This window comes from Nycticebus coucang, chromosome 22 (genome assembly GCF_027406575.1).
Source record: "Nycticebus coucang isolate mNycCou1 chromosome 22, mNycCou1.pri, whole genome shotgun sequence".
NCBI lineage: Eukaryota > Metazoa > Chordata > Mammalia > Primates > Lorisidae > Nycticebus > Nycticebus coucang.
Window position 1 is genome coordinate 13615819 of NC_069801.1, and position 13807 is coordinate 13629625.

Here is a 13807-nt window from a genome sequence, read left to right on the forward strand (position 1 = left end):
CGTTTTCTGCCTTTCACCAGCCTCCCCCTGCAATCTTCGCCTTGCTTTATTTATACATTCGTCCTCAAACAATGGCAATAAACTCTTTCCCAGAGTGTTGCAAATCAGAAATTTGTCCACATTTTTCCACCACCTTCCACTGTGGACCTGCTTTGCCTGGGAACGGCCGGGCCAGGCCAGCTGGAGAGGGCCTGGCTGCGGTAGATTGATGGCCGCACGACAGGATGGGGTTGCTGGGGAGAGAGAGTGGGGAGGGGGCAGCAGGAGAATGCACCGTGAAAGGCCTCTCGCTGCCCAGCGACCAACCCAGTGACCAGACCAGCCGGAGACCCCAGGGCCCAGGACTGGCTGGGGGAAGGGAGGGGAAGAGTGAAGCGTGGAGGGGAGGGAAAGGGAAGGATAAGCCTTTGCCACCCCAGGCTTGGGAGCTACTGGGAAGCAGAGCTGGCCCCAGGCTGAGTGGGAGGGCCATGAAATCAGTTGTTCCCCTCCCCCATACAAAGCAGATGGTCTCAGGGTGTCCTGCGGCCCATACTGCACACCCAACTTAGAAATCTAGACCCTTCTGGAACTCCCCACCACTCCCGTCACTCGGTGTGCCTTTCTCCCACACCAGGCATTTATTGAAAGCCAGCCCAGCTGCGTGCTAGGTACTGTACTGGGCTCTGCGGGTGAAGTAATGAATACATCAAAGATAGTCCAGGCCCCCTTCTCAGGATTGCTCTTCCAGGAGGACCTTTTGGTTTTAGGGACAGGAAAATGGGGCTCAAAGAGGGGTTTAGACTCACCCAAGGTCCCACAACAAGTCGGCAGGAAAGTCAGGAACAAACTCCAGGGTTCCAAACTGGAGCCCTTGATCTTTGTAACCAGCCCATGGGCTCCCTGGGGACCCTCCACTGAGCAAAACAATCATCGTGCCACTTGAATGGGGTGCTGGTCGCCTGTAGCTGATCTGGGGGCACTTTTGGGTGCCTGTTTACAATTTAAAGCTGGAGGCAGCAACAGGAGACATAATCAAGTCGAGGGCTTTGGAGTTGGTGTCTCCAGAGGGTGAAGTCTGTCCTGATAGGTGGGCTTCTCTGGGAGAAGGCGAGGCATGGCCTCCATTAAAGCAGCTTGCCTCAGTGGCGGGGAAGGTCCAGCTCACATCTCCACAGATTCTGCTTGACTTTCTCATCCGTGCTGGAGGATCAGCCGGCGGCGTGCCCATCTTTCAGTGTGTGGTCTTTTGCGATGGTGGCAAGATTCTGAGACATCCTTTTGTTTCTGCTTGGTGGACATTCGTTGCTGGGGCTGTTTGTGAGGCAGCCGCTGGGTGCTTAGTAAGTATCTGCTGGGGCACACCTGTCTCTGTGCACCTTGATGGGAAACAGAACATCAGATTTCAGAGTTTCCTGGGAGGCCTATTTCAAGAAAGATAGGAGTGGGGATGGAAGGAAAGCTGGATAGATGGAAATAACTAGAAAAGAAACAAGCACAGAGTCCTAGGAGAGAAGCCTCGACTTCGAGGGAACTTAAGTCATTCTGTTGCTGTGTCTGTGATGCCTAAGACCCCCAGGTTTAATTTTTTTTTTTTTGAGACGAAGTCTCACTTTGTCACCCATGGTAGAGTGCCGTGGCATTGTAGCTCCCAGCAACCTCAAACTCTTGGGCTCAAACAATTCTCTTGCTTCAGCCTCCCCAGTAGCTGGGATTACAGGCACCCGCCACAACACCTGGCTATTTTTAGAGACAGGGTCTCACTCTTTCTCAGGCTGGTCTCAAACTCCTGACCTCAGGCAATCCATCTGCCTCCGCCTCTCTGGGTGCTGGGATTATAGGCGTGAGCCACTGCGCCCGGCCTTCCTAGGTTCTTTATTTAATTGATGGCTGCAGTTCCTATGAGAGACTGTTAATTAAGAGCATTCTAGAATGATAGGAGCTAAAGAGCTGTTCCTAGTCACTCTGCCCTGGGGTAACTCTAGAAGAAATATAGTTCCCATCCTCAAGAAACTCCTAGTCTTAATGTGAACCCACAATATCTATTCTGGGATATTCTCAGCTTGATGAAGAGACAGTTCCCACACTTAAGACGTTCAAATAAATCTCTTACCACTGGATTATAAGGTGTATTTGGTAAACAGACATACCCATTGAAAGCTAATTACTACTTTCCAGCAGGAATCTATTCCAAGGGCAGAGGGGGTGACACAGACAGCAAACACCACAGGGATTCACTGAGAATTCTCTTTTTTTTTTTTTTTTTGCTGGGGCTAGGTTTGAACCCGCCACCTCCGGCGTATGGGACCGGCGCCCTACTCCTTGAGCCACAGGTGCCGCCCTCAAGGAGAATTCTCTAGGTGTGGCAGTCACGGAAGGCTTCCTGGACTAGGTGGACTTCAAGTCTGGATTGGGAGGATGGGGCAGTTAGACAGTAGGGACTAATATGCGGGCATCGTCCCAGGCCACAAGCTGATATGAAGGCCTGGAAGTGGCCCTGCAGGGCAGCACATGTTTGAGCCAGTGCAGGGGGACCTGGAATCTCAGCCTCACAAGTGTCACCTCTATGGTTCAAAGAACACTGCTGGGGTCAGCCGCCTGGGCTTAGCTGTCTGTCATTCTACCATTGAGTTACTTAGCCCCTTGGAGCCTCAGTTTCCTTACCTGTACAATGGAGCTAATACTTACCTCCTCAGGTTATAGAGGTGATGTGAGTTGCTGTAGGAAAGGCACATATTACGGTCAAAATACACCAGCAGCTATGTTTTTTAATGTGTATTCTCTGGTGGCCTCCACGTCCAGCCCTGCTGGAGAAGCCTGCCTGTGATCACAGAGCCCAGTCTTCAGGCCCCAGAGAACCCCAGATTTAAGCTCTTTCTCATAGCTGAGCCCAGAGGCAGGGAGCTAGATGGTAGAGGGAGGGAATGACCAGAAGTCCCAAAGCCGTTTCCCATCTCCACCTTCTCTGATGACCTTGCACCTGGCTGCAGCCCCTCTGCCTCCCAGCACTCCAACACAGAGATGGGGGATGGAGAAGGAGAAGCAGGGTCCCAACAGGCTTGGCTTCTCAGGCATGTGGCCCCTTCACAGTCATCTGTGGGGCATGGGTAGGTGGTCAGACTGCCTCTCTCCCACTATGCAGGGCAGCTTCATCTGGCCACCAGGTCCCCAGCTGCTGCTGTTTCTCCTCCACTGATTTTGAGGCCACTCCCCAGGCCTCCCCTGCCCCAGCTTCCCAAGGGTCTGTCTCCCTCTGTGGCCCCTTTGTTTCTGCCAGCGCTTATGTCCAACAGAGTCCCTTACCTGAGACCACCCTGCCTGCTCCTCTCTGTAGGTACCATTTGCATCTAGGATGGATGCCCTGGGGGAGGGCTGTGGTGGGAGGGTCTGTGAGCATAGCTGGGTTTGTGCAAAGCCTCTTCTGTAGGACATTAGGGAAGGGATGAGGAAGAAGAGTTCATTCATTCAATCATTTGTTCATTCCTTCACTTGTGCATTTATTCCTTGCCTTTGTGTTTTGTGCCAGACAAATGTGCTTGCCTCTGGGGGATCCAGAGGTAAAATAAGTCCTCAGTGGGATGGGGGTGCCAATACAATAGTAGTCATGATAGGGCCTAACATTTATTGGGCACTCACTGTGTACTAGGCACTGTTCTAAACTCTCGTCTTGCAGTAATTAGTTTTATCTTTGTGTATGACAACTCTATGAGGTTGGTACTGTTATTTTTCTCATTCTGCAGATGAGGAAATTAAGACCCGGATGAATTAGGGACATTTTCTAAGTTAGTATGGGGCTGGGATCACTGCATCAAGGGTACCACTGTGTATGTGTCACGGTTCCTGTCCTTGGAGCCACACCCAAATCCTTGGGAGTAGGCAACTCTTATTCCCAGTGGATGGGTGAGGAAATGGAGATTCCAGGAGGTCAAGTGACATGCTCAAGGTCACGCAGTAGGCCAAGGACTGAGCCGGGAGGGCCGCTCCCTACCTGCTAGGCTTCTAGTCTAAAGAAGAGGTGAGGATGGGTCTGGGAGTGGTGGCTAGCAGGTTGGTGTTCTTGAGGTCACCTGCAGGTCTGGGAGCCTCCACTCACGGTTCTCCTGTCTTGCCCTCTTCTTTTCTGGCTCCCAGCACTATCCCCATGTAGAAATAATCAGAAGAAGGCCCCAGGAGTCAATAGCTGGAGGGAGGCAGACCCAGAGCTCAAACCCAGGTGGGTCTGACCTCTCAGTCCCTGCTTCTCCCCACCCCCATGTCAGCTTTTGGTGGCTGCAGCCATGCCGTGTAGGACAGGCCAAGTCAGAGGCCCTGCAGAGCAGGCATGGACTTCTGCTCTGGGCCCAGCACCACTGTCACTCTCCCTGCTTATTAAATGACTCAGCAAATGACTGAAACAACCCAAGGGAAAAGGGGAGTGGAAACTGGTGCATCATTTCACAATGGTCTTAAAGCCACAGGCAGAGTGTAAAGGGAGACTCTGAGTGGGCTCCTGTCTTGGTGGGGTAGTTCCTAATTCCAAGTGCTGGTGTAAAGGGTCCACCTTCTCTTCCCTGCCGACCCCCAGCTGCTGCCCCTTCTGAATTTCCATGTAACACCAACATGTTAAAGAGACTGCCCTGGAAGGTCCCTCACGACATTTTTCTCTTCAAGCTTTTGTCTTAAGGCAAGCAAACCCTAGTTTTGAGCTCTCTGTAGCCAGGAAGTCTTCCCTGACTAAGTGCCCTTGACTCAGCTGGTTCCAGCCCTCGACACCCCATCTCTTCTCTCCTACATATGAGTTATGCATGATTCACAGCTCAGTGCAGAAGTAAGAGCGCTGGATTCATCATGAAAGCGTGGCTCTGAATTCAGGCTGTGCAACTACACAGTACCACTTCTAGCAGTACCACTTCCTCCTTCCTGGATGGGCGGCTTCCCAGCAGGAATGTATAAGCAGCGCCCTCTATTGTCTAAGAGCAGTACCATGATGTGGGCACACAGCCATGATCAGACAACATCACTCATGGGTGTGGCACAAACTATCTACCTAAGGCTCAGAATGTTTAAAAAATGCAGCCCCTGGTGGGGTTAGATGGGACTTCCTGGACAAGGAACAGTTTTGTCAAGTTTTGTGAACAAGGTGAGAGTTCTGACACCAGCTTTCCTAAAGACACTCACTCCCCTCCCTCTACTCCTTGAGTTGGGAGAGTGAAATTGAGCCCATCAACTTGTCTCAGTCACCAAGAGACAGCAGAGGATCCAGTCACACAGAATCTACTTAGAGCCTCACGTTGCTGGGGCCTCCAAACCCAGGAGGCCTCTCAGGGAAGCATGGGACCAGGTCACTGGCCAAGAAGCCCGAGGACTGTGTTCTGTCTGGCTCTGGACCCGCACACAGGGTCCGGCAGATATCAGCATGAGAGGCTGCCCCCTTTGCCAGCTGCTGGGCCTGGTGGAGGAGAGGAGCCAGGTCATCCCCAACCAGGAATCCCTTTTGAGAAGAAGCAAGAAGCCCTCTCTTCCAGATCAATGCTCACCCGCCTTCGTCTTCCTCCCCAGGTGAAGAACTGGGGGTGGGAGACCAGCCCGAAATTGGCAGAGCTCCTGGCCCTGCCACTTCCTAGTGAGTGGTCCTGGATGAGTCCCTGAGACTCAGAGCTTTGTTCACCTTTTCTGTGGCCACTATTCTGCCTCGTAGCCTTAGACAAGGGTTGGACATAATGGACTCCCCAGATGCCCCACGACATCAAGATGTCCCGGCTCCTTCCGGGCCAGCCTGGGAAGGGGAGAGAGAATGGGGCTGCCTGGACAGGCAGAGCTTGAGAGTTGAGGGAGGTCCCATCGGTCCAGGATGGGTCCAAGGAGGCACATGCAGCCCTTCCTCCCTGATCCTGGGCCCCTCACTCACCCTCTTCTCCATCGGCCCTGCACCCCTGCCCTGCTGCCTGGACAGGACAGGACACCTGGCTGAGGACCCTGCTCACCAGGACAGGGTGTGTGTTGGACAGAGTGGCCACACTAGAGCAGAGTGGACTGGTCAGCTCGGGTGTCCATCTAGGACCCAGCCTTCCCTCCACCCTCTCCTCTGTGCCCCCAGAGCAGGGCTCTGTCCAATTTTACCTTGAACTCATAGGCCCTGGGACAGCGGTGGATGCCTAGGACACGTGTGAGATGAATTGAACTGAGACAGTTTTGCTCTGCCCTGGCAATGAGAAAGCAAAGGTGAGCACCCCAAACCCAGGTGGAGAAGGGTGCCGCCTGGAAGACTTACCCCTCCCCAGCACAGTGCTATGTGCCCTGAGATATTAGCTCATTTCATTCTCCATTCATTCATGCCCAAGTATTTGGGCACCCATTTTGTGCCAAGCAATGGACATTCAGCAATAAACAAAAAGAGAGGAGAACACGGCCTTATGGAGCATGCGGTGGAGGCGGGGGTGGGAGGGTGTTGGAGACAGATGATGAAACAGAAGATTGAGGGTGTCTGACTATCATATGTGCTGTGGAAGAGCCCAGGGGGTCCCTGTTACGATTTGTATTTTACACATTTGGGGCCCACAAAATCCAGGGAAACTGAGCCTGGAGCCTGCGCCCTCCCCTTGGCCTAGCCAGCTACAAGGACCTCCCAGGCCAGGAAGTGTGTGGAGAGGGCGCCTGGCAGAGGAGTGCTGTTGTGGGAGGAGGCGGCCAGCGATCTGGGATTCTGGGAGATATGGGGAGGACAGAAGACAGGGAGCTGGGGTGTGGGAGGAGCTCTGAGCTCAGGAAGTTTGACGGTCCTGAATCTCCCAGCCTTGGTGCTTGAATGTGAGGCTGCTGGCTGGGGAGTGGTGTTCAGCCCTGAGATGAGCACCCAGGAGGACCAAGAGCAGAAGAGGTGGATGGGAGTAGGACTCTCCATGCTCTCATTGGCCCTGAGGGAGATTTAACTTGGAGTCAGTATGATGCCCTGCCCTTGCTCAGGGTCTGGCTCCTGCAGCCATGACCAAGGCCCACACACAGCACGCCTGTTACAGCTGAGCAGTTCTCTGGGAGGGGCAGGGAGGGCGCCTGCCATGGCCTGGGCTCCCAGGCCCCCAGCTGAGCTGTAAATGACTTTCCATTTTCTGAGACCTGCGCCCAGGCCTGTTTGGTATTCAGGGACGCCCAGCCCACACTTGCCGGCTCTCAGCTCTGCCCGAATTACTTGATTAAAACGCATATCAACTATTATGTGATTCGTTTCTCTGCGCTGCTCCACGCCGGGGCCTATGTTAAACTGTAATAAAGTCTGGATGGGAGGCAGGTGGCGGGAGGGGGGAGCGCAGGAGCAGGGGCGGGAGGTGTCTATGGGTTGGGGGGAGGCGGAGAGGACCCCAAACCTCAGGCCCACTGCCGGCGGCCAGTATTCGAGGCTGACACAGGGTTTGGAGATGGGGCAACTCCCTCCTGCCTTCTGTGGGATGGGTAGGGCCAGAAATTTGACCACCTTATTTCAAGGCTTTTCCTCTGGCAAAAGAGGGAGGAGGGAAAGGTGGAAGATGGAGAAGAAGCTACACTGGTTTTCAGGATCAGAAATGGAATTTTCTATCACCTGGGAGCTTGCCGTGGCCAAATTCGTTCTTGCTTGGCTGGGAGCCCCGAGTCCTGGGTTTTCTTCCCGGACTTACCACCCTAGGACTCTACTGAATAGCTGTAAAATGGAGATAATACTGCCGGCTTGATCCTCCGAGGAGATTGGGAGAGACTATGTTGGGACAGTGAAAGGGCTTATAAACTGTAGAGTGCCATGCAGAAGTGCAGGGAAGACATTGTGGTGTGTCAGAGCTCAGAAGGAGCTTTTCAGTGGTTCCTCCTGGCTCTATTCATTCAAGTCTTCACTGGGTACCTCCTGTGTGCCCGGCACAGCCCCCCGTTAACAGGCAAGTTCAGTGTCTCCGGATGAGCTTTGAGAGCCCCAAGGAGGGGCACTGGAACCGCCCAGAAAGCCTTGGTGGGGGATTCGGCCCTGGAGGGGAAGGCAGTTTAACCCAGCTTGCTCATTTACAGAAGCCTTGTGCAGCTGGATGGGGAACCGTGTGGGGTGGCAGGGTGAGTTGGGACACATGGGCAAAGCGGGTGGTGGTGGAACCTTGCTGACGTGGCCAGGGCTCCCTTGCACACCCTGCAATCTGCAATGGCTTCCAACGCTCAGGGGCTGTGAAAGGAAGGTTTGCAGGGGAGACACTGAGAGCTGGCCCCAGCAACCTTCCTTCTATACCCCTGTCCTGGCTTGGGCTGGACTCTGCTCTGAGCAAAGCTTGCTCCTGCCCACCCCAAAGCTTTGACAAGCCAAATGACTCCCAGCATCCCTCCTGCCACTCTTCCTCCTGTCCTTGGGCAGCTCTGAGGCTTCTGTGAGTCACGCAGCTGAGTTGGTGTTTTATGCCTGTCCTGTGCCTCAGTTCATTTTATTACCCCTGTTTCCTCCATCAGACCGGGGTAATACCTCGTCCATCAGATTGGGAGCCTCCTAAAGCAGAGGCTGTTTCTCCCTCTGCTAAGGGCACTAACGGAGGGGTTGTGATTAGGAGGGAGGGGTTGTGGTTCCCCCCTGGCTCTGTATGGGCCTCCCCACATCCCTAAGCAGAGATAGGATTCGGGAGCCTTCCCTGTATCCCTCTGTCTCAGGGCTGTCTCCAAACAAGCACCTGGCTCCATCCCACCTCCTGGAACCAGTCCATTCCACAGCTGCTCAAAAGCAGGAAGACAGGAGCCACAATTGGCTGGGAGCTGGTCCCCCACTGCCCACCCTGAGTCTGGCTCCATTCAGTGAACGTCTTACCAAGTCCACTCTCCCCTTGTCACCCCTCCTGTGCCGTGCAGCTTCCAGTGCCCGGAGGACTCAGCCCCAGCCAGCAGGGCCTCTCTGTGGCAAATTCCACCTAATCCTGTTGATTTATTTAACTCTGAGGCTAAAGGGCTCCCCGGGGTGGGGAAAGGTGCCCCAAGTGGCTAGAGGGCACAGGAAACTGAGGCAAGGGTGACATGGTGGCTTCAGGGGTCTTTGCACCTGTTCTTATTGTCTCATTTCCCTGTGTCCCTACCCCCTCTCCTGTCATCCTATCATCATCATCAACAACAATAATAGTAATAGCCCTTCATGTGCTCTTCAAGTTCCAAATTACTCCCATAGTCTATTTTATTGCCTTCTCAAAGCCATCCAGTGAGGTGGTCAAGGATGTATTATTGTCCTGATTTTTACAACTGAGAAAACCAAGGTCCAGAGAGGGGGATTGACTTAGTCAAGGCCACACAGCAAAAGAAAGACAGAGCCCAGAATCCAGGCCCCCCAGGCCAGGATTCTTGACTTGACCAGCACTTTCTCAGGGACCCCTCAAAATCCCCCTAATCTGTCCCTTCTTCTCCATCCCTCCCCAGAAATGGAGCATGGGCTTACTGGCTATGTGGCCTCTTATCAAGAGACCAAACCTCTCTAAGCCTCATGTTCCCTATTTGTGAAATAATCAACAGTCCCTGCTTCATAGACTTATCGGAAATTGGCACAGAGAAGACCCTTTGTGCCAGGTCAAGGGGGTTGATGGAATCTCATTCTCAGGGGGCTGAAATCACAACCAGACTGCAATCCTGTTCTCTCGAGATCTGTCTGGACCTCGTGGGCAGACGACAGAGCCTTGCTCTCCCGACCCAGCATCCAGAGGGTTGTTTTGGCAATGCCCAACATCCGAGAGGGTTGTTGCAGATCTCTTTAGACATCAAAGACTTGTGAGCCTGGCTTTACCTTCCTCCATCTGGGCTTTGGTCTGGCCATCTCTCTAGATACATACAGCTCCCCAAATCCCTGCTGAATAGGGGTGGGAGGGATAGGGAGAAATCTGATGGAGAACTCCATGGTAAGCCTAGAGGGCTCCAGATGACATGGAGGACAGAGGGATCAGGTGGGGATGGAGAGGGCCCTGAAGCTGGGGACTTGGTAGGAGCTCTTAGAATTTTTTTTTTTTTTTTTGAGACAGAGTCTCACTCAAGTTGCCCTTAGTAGAGTGCTATGACATCATAGCTCACAGCAACCTCAAACTCTTGGGCTCAGGCAATCCTCTTGCCTCAGCCTCCCGAGGAGCTAGGACTACACGTGCCTGCTACAACACCTGGCTAGCTTTTCTATTTGTAGATACGAGGTCTCACTTTGCTCAGGCTGGTCTCAGACTCCTGAGCTCAAGCAATCCACCTGCCTCGGCTTCCCAGAGTGTTAGGATTACAGGCATGAGCCCTAGAACTTCCTAGAATTTTATCTCTTAGCTGATGTAAAGCAAATGTTGGTCATTTGCAGTATTCACAATTTTGGTCACAACCTTACAACCTCTCCTATTATTTCCCAAATATCTTAGTTTATACATAAGCATCTTTAAAAACCCAGTACAAGGAAACGAATGCTCTTATAAATAGAAAATAAGTATCATTTCCTATAAATAGATGGGAACCATGAAAAAACATAAAAACAATCAACACAGTTTAAGTTCACATAGATATTGTTAAGCATGAGAGGCCCCAAGCTTGAAGCTGCCCTCTGTGTAAAGACAGTTCAGACCAGCTGCTATAGGTCTACTACATATGTGGCTATGTAAACTTGAACTCAAATTGAATACAATTTAAAATGAAGTTCTTTAGTAGCATTAGGTAATTTTTAAGCGCTCAATACCACATGGGGTTGGCAATGCCATATCGAACATCATGAATCTAGAACATTTCCACCATCACAGTAAGTTTCACTGGACAGCAATGCTCTAGAACTAAACTGAGATTCATGCCTTCTCCACCGCACTGGGTATCTCCCCAGACAGGGGCTATGTCTAGCTCTCTCTGACTTCATAGCTCTAGCCCATAGATTGCACTCCCATATCTCTGGTCTCCATCCCATTCAGCCCCTGCCTGAGCTCAAGTGTCCCCCCTGGAGGGACCGAGCCTGGTGTCCTATTCCTCACCCCCTTCCCTGCCTATCGGCACCTGCTTCCTCCTTCTGAGTTCCCAAGGGCCTTGCCCTCCTTGTCATGATCAGAAACCAGAGGTCATGCAGTGAATTTCAGGAACTGAATCCTTGGAATTGGACTCCCTGCTACATCCTCTCTGCTGGGCCAGAAACAGGCAGGAGACACAGGCTGATAGGGTAGGGAGCCAGTTCAGACCCTGCTATCTCAGCTGAGGAGCTTGTGGCAAACCCTTCCTGCAGCCTCCCCAGCCTGGCCCTGGAAGTGAGCTGACTGCAGCCTCCAGGGCTCTCCAAGAGGAAGCCATTTGCTCTCCCAGGAACCAAAAGGCCTTCACCCAACTCTCAGGCCGCAGGTTGGAAATTAGTGAGGGTGACTAGGGGGCAGGCTGGGCTTGGCCCTGACCAAGGTCATCCAGGTGACCTACTCCAGCCTGGAAGGTCACTCAGAGACCTTAGAAAATGGAAGGGCTGGTTTGTGGAAATCCTTTATGTTACAGTGGGGAAACTGAGGCCCAAGGAGGGGAGGTGGACTTCCTAGGGTCACAGGCGTTTAGAAGCAGAGCCAGGACTTGGGATCTGAGCTTCCTGGCCGTCAGCTCTGAACACAACACTTGCTCCTTCCTTCCCTTCCTTTCTTCGTGTCTTTCTTCTTTCCTTAGTTCCTGCTCTATCTTCCCCAAATGCAACGAGATTTTTGTTTAAATAATCACTGTTTAAAAAATACTAAAATACAATGGCAGCAATGGCCAAGTGCTTAAGGAATTGGACTTGAAATCTAATAGAGTCTCCCGTGCAGGTCTGAACCCTGCTCACTGTGGAAGTTGGTACTTCTGGCCTGGCAGAATAGCTCACGCCAGTACTCTTAGCACTCTGGGAGGCCGAGGTGGGTGGATCACTTGAGCCCAGGAGTTCAAGACAAGCCTGAGCATGAGCACGACCCTGACTCTACTAAAAATAAAAATAAAAAAAACTAGTAGTCCCAGCTACTTGGGAGGCTGAGGCAAGAGGATCGCCTGAGCCCTGGAGTTTGAAGTTGCTGTGAGTTGTGACACCACGGCACTCTACCCAGGGTGACAGAGCAAGACTCTGTCTCAAAACAAAACCAAAACAAACAAACTGAAATTCATACCAGTGTGAAGAAGAAAACAGAAGTCCTGTCACCTTGGGGTTCAACATTTGTTATGTTTGGGATATAGGACTCCTCAATGCATCATGTGTGTTTTTTCCAAAAGTGGGATTCATCTTTGCCCACTGGTTTATATCTTGCCTTTTTCTTAAAGTCAGGTTTTTTTTGAGGTGTAGTTATTAACATGCAGTAAAATTCTCCCCCTTTTTTTGGTGAGAATGCAGTTCTATGAATTTTTTTCTTTTTTTGAGACGGAGTCTCAAGCTATCACCCTTGGTAGAGTGCCATGGCGTCACAGCTCACAGCAACCTCAAACTCTTGGGCTTACGCGATTCTCTTGCCTCAGCCTCCCAAGTAGGTGGGACTACAGGCGCTCGCCATAATGCCTGGCTATTTTTTTTTTTTTTTTTTTGTGGAGACAGAGTCTCACTGTACTGCCCTCGGGTAGAGTGCCGTGGCATCACACGGCTCACAGCAACCTCTAACTCTTGGGCTTACGCAATTCTCTTGCCTCAGCCTCCCGAACAGCTGGGACTACAGGCGCCCACCACAACGCCCGGCTATTTTCTTTGTTGCAGTTTGGCCGGGGCTGGGTTTGAACCTGCCACCCTCAGTATATGGGGCCGGCGCCCTACTCACTGAGCCACAGGCGCCGCCCGATGCCTGGCTATTTTTCTGTTGCAGTTGTCATTGTTGCTTCAGATTTGAACCCTCCGGCCTCGGTGTATGTGGCTGGCATCCTACCCTCTGAGCTCTGGGTGCTGCCAGTTCTATGAATTTTGACAAATGTATTTTACTGTGAAAACTCCCTGAGTCTTAGGTCATGGGTGTCTTGCCATGTCAGTGGAAATAACCAAAATGCCCAACTGTAAGGGAACTGGTTTTATTTTATTTCTTTTAGAGGGACTCCTCATGCCAGGATGTATTTAGCCAGTCTCCTAGGGTAAGGCAAGGATGTTGTGTCCATCCTTCACTCTGATAAACATCCCTATGGTGAACACCTTCTTCTTGCCTGTGCTTGGGAGAGATCCTCGGAGCATTGGTCACATGGATGCCTTTGTCCCCTATTGGGCCCCAGCACTCTCCACCTCACTGAGCTCCCGTCCTCTCCCCCGACTGCAGGAAACAGGCTGGACGAGGGCTCAGACGTGGAGTCAGAACCTGACCTCCCGCTGAAGCGGAAACAGCGTCGCAGCAGGACCACGTTCACAGCTGAGCAGCTGGAGGAGCTGGAGAAGGCCTTCGAGAGGACTCACTACCCGGACATCTATACCCGCGAGGAGCTGGCACAGAGGACCAAGCTGACCGAGGCGCGCGTCCAGGTGAGGAGGCGCCAGGGCTGTTCCCACCTCCGGTATATTCCAGACACTGGATTAAGAACCCCAGGGTGGCCAGGGGCAGGAAGTTTAATTGCCCCCACTGTGGGAGGGTTCCAACAGGTGTTCTGGGGACCACGTAGACAAGTAGTGCCACCAACAGGTGACGCAGAGTCAGCGGGCAGTAATTGTCAGTTGATCGAGCAGTGGACAACTCAAGGGGGTGGGGGGGTGAAGGGAGAGCTAGACAGGGAGAGAAGAGGGAAAGGGAGGGAGGGCAGAAAAGGAAGAGAAAACGAGGGAGGAAGAGGAGAAAGGAAGGACGGAATGAAAGAAGGGAGGGAAGGGAGGGCATTCATTCAGCCAAAAGAGAAGACTCTGGGAATATAAAAATCTCCAAATCTGGCTCGCCTCCCATAGCACCGTGGGTATAGGGCCAGCCAC

The 13807-nt window shown here is 52.4% G+C and overlaps 1 protein-coding gene across 4 annotated transcripts in view; it reads left to right on the forward strand.

The window, feature by feature from the left end:
* Positions 1-13807, forward strand: part of PAX7 (paired box 7) — a 102182-nt gene that overhangs the window by 41663 nt on the left and 46712 nt on the right. For all 4 annotated transcript variants that reach the window (XM_053576629.1, XM_053576631.1, XM_053576630.1 and 1 more), the window contains exon 5: positions 13170-13369. In XM_053576629.1, coding sequence (XP_053432604.1) covers positions 13170-13369 — 200 coding nt within the window. The remainder of the gene's footprint in view (positions 1-13169; positions 13370-13807) is intronic.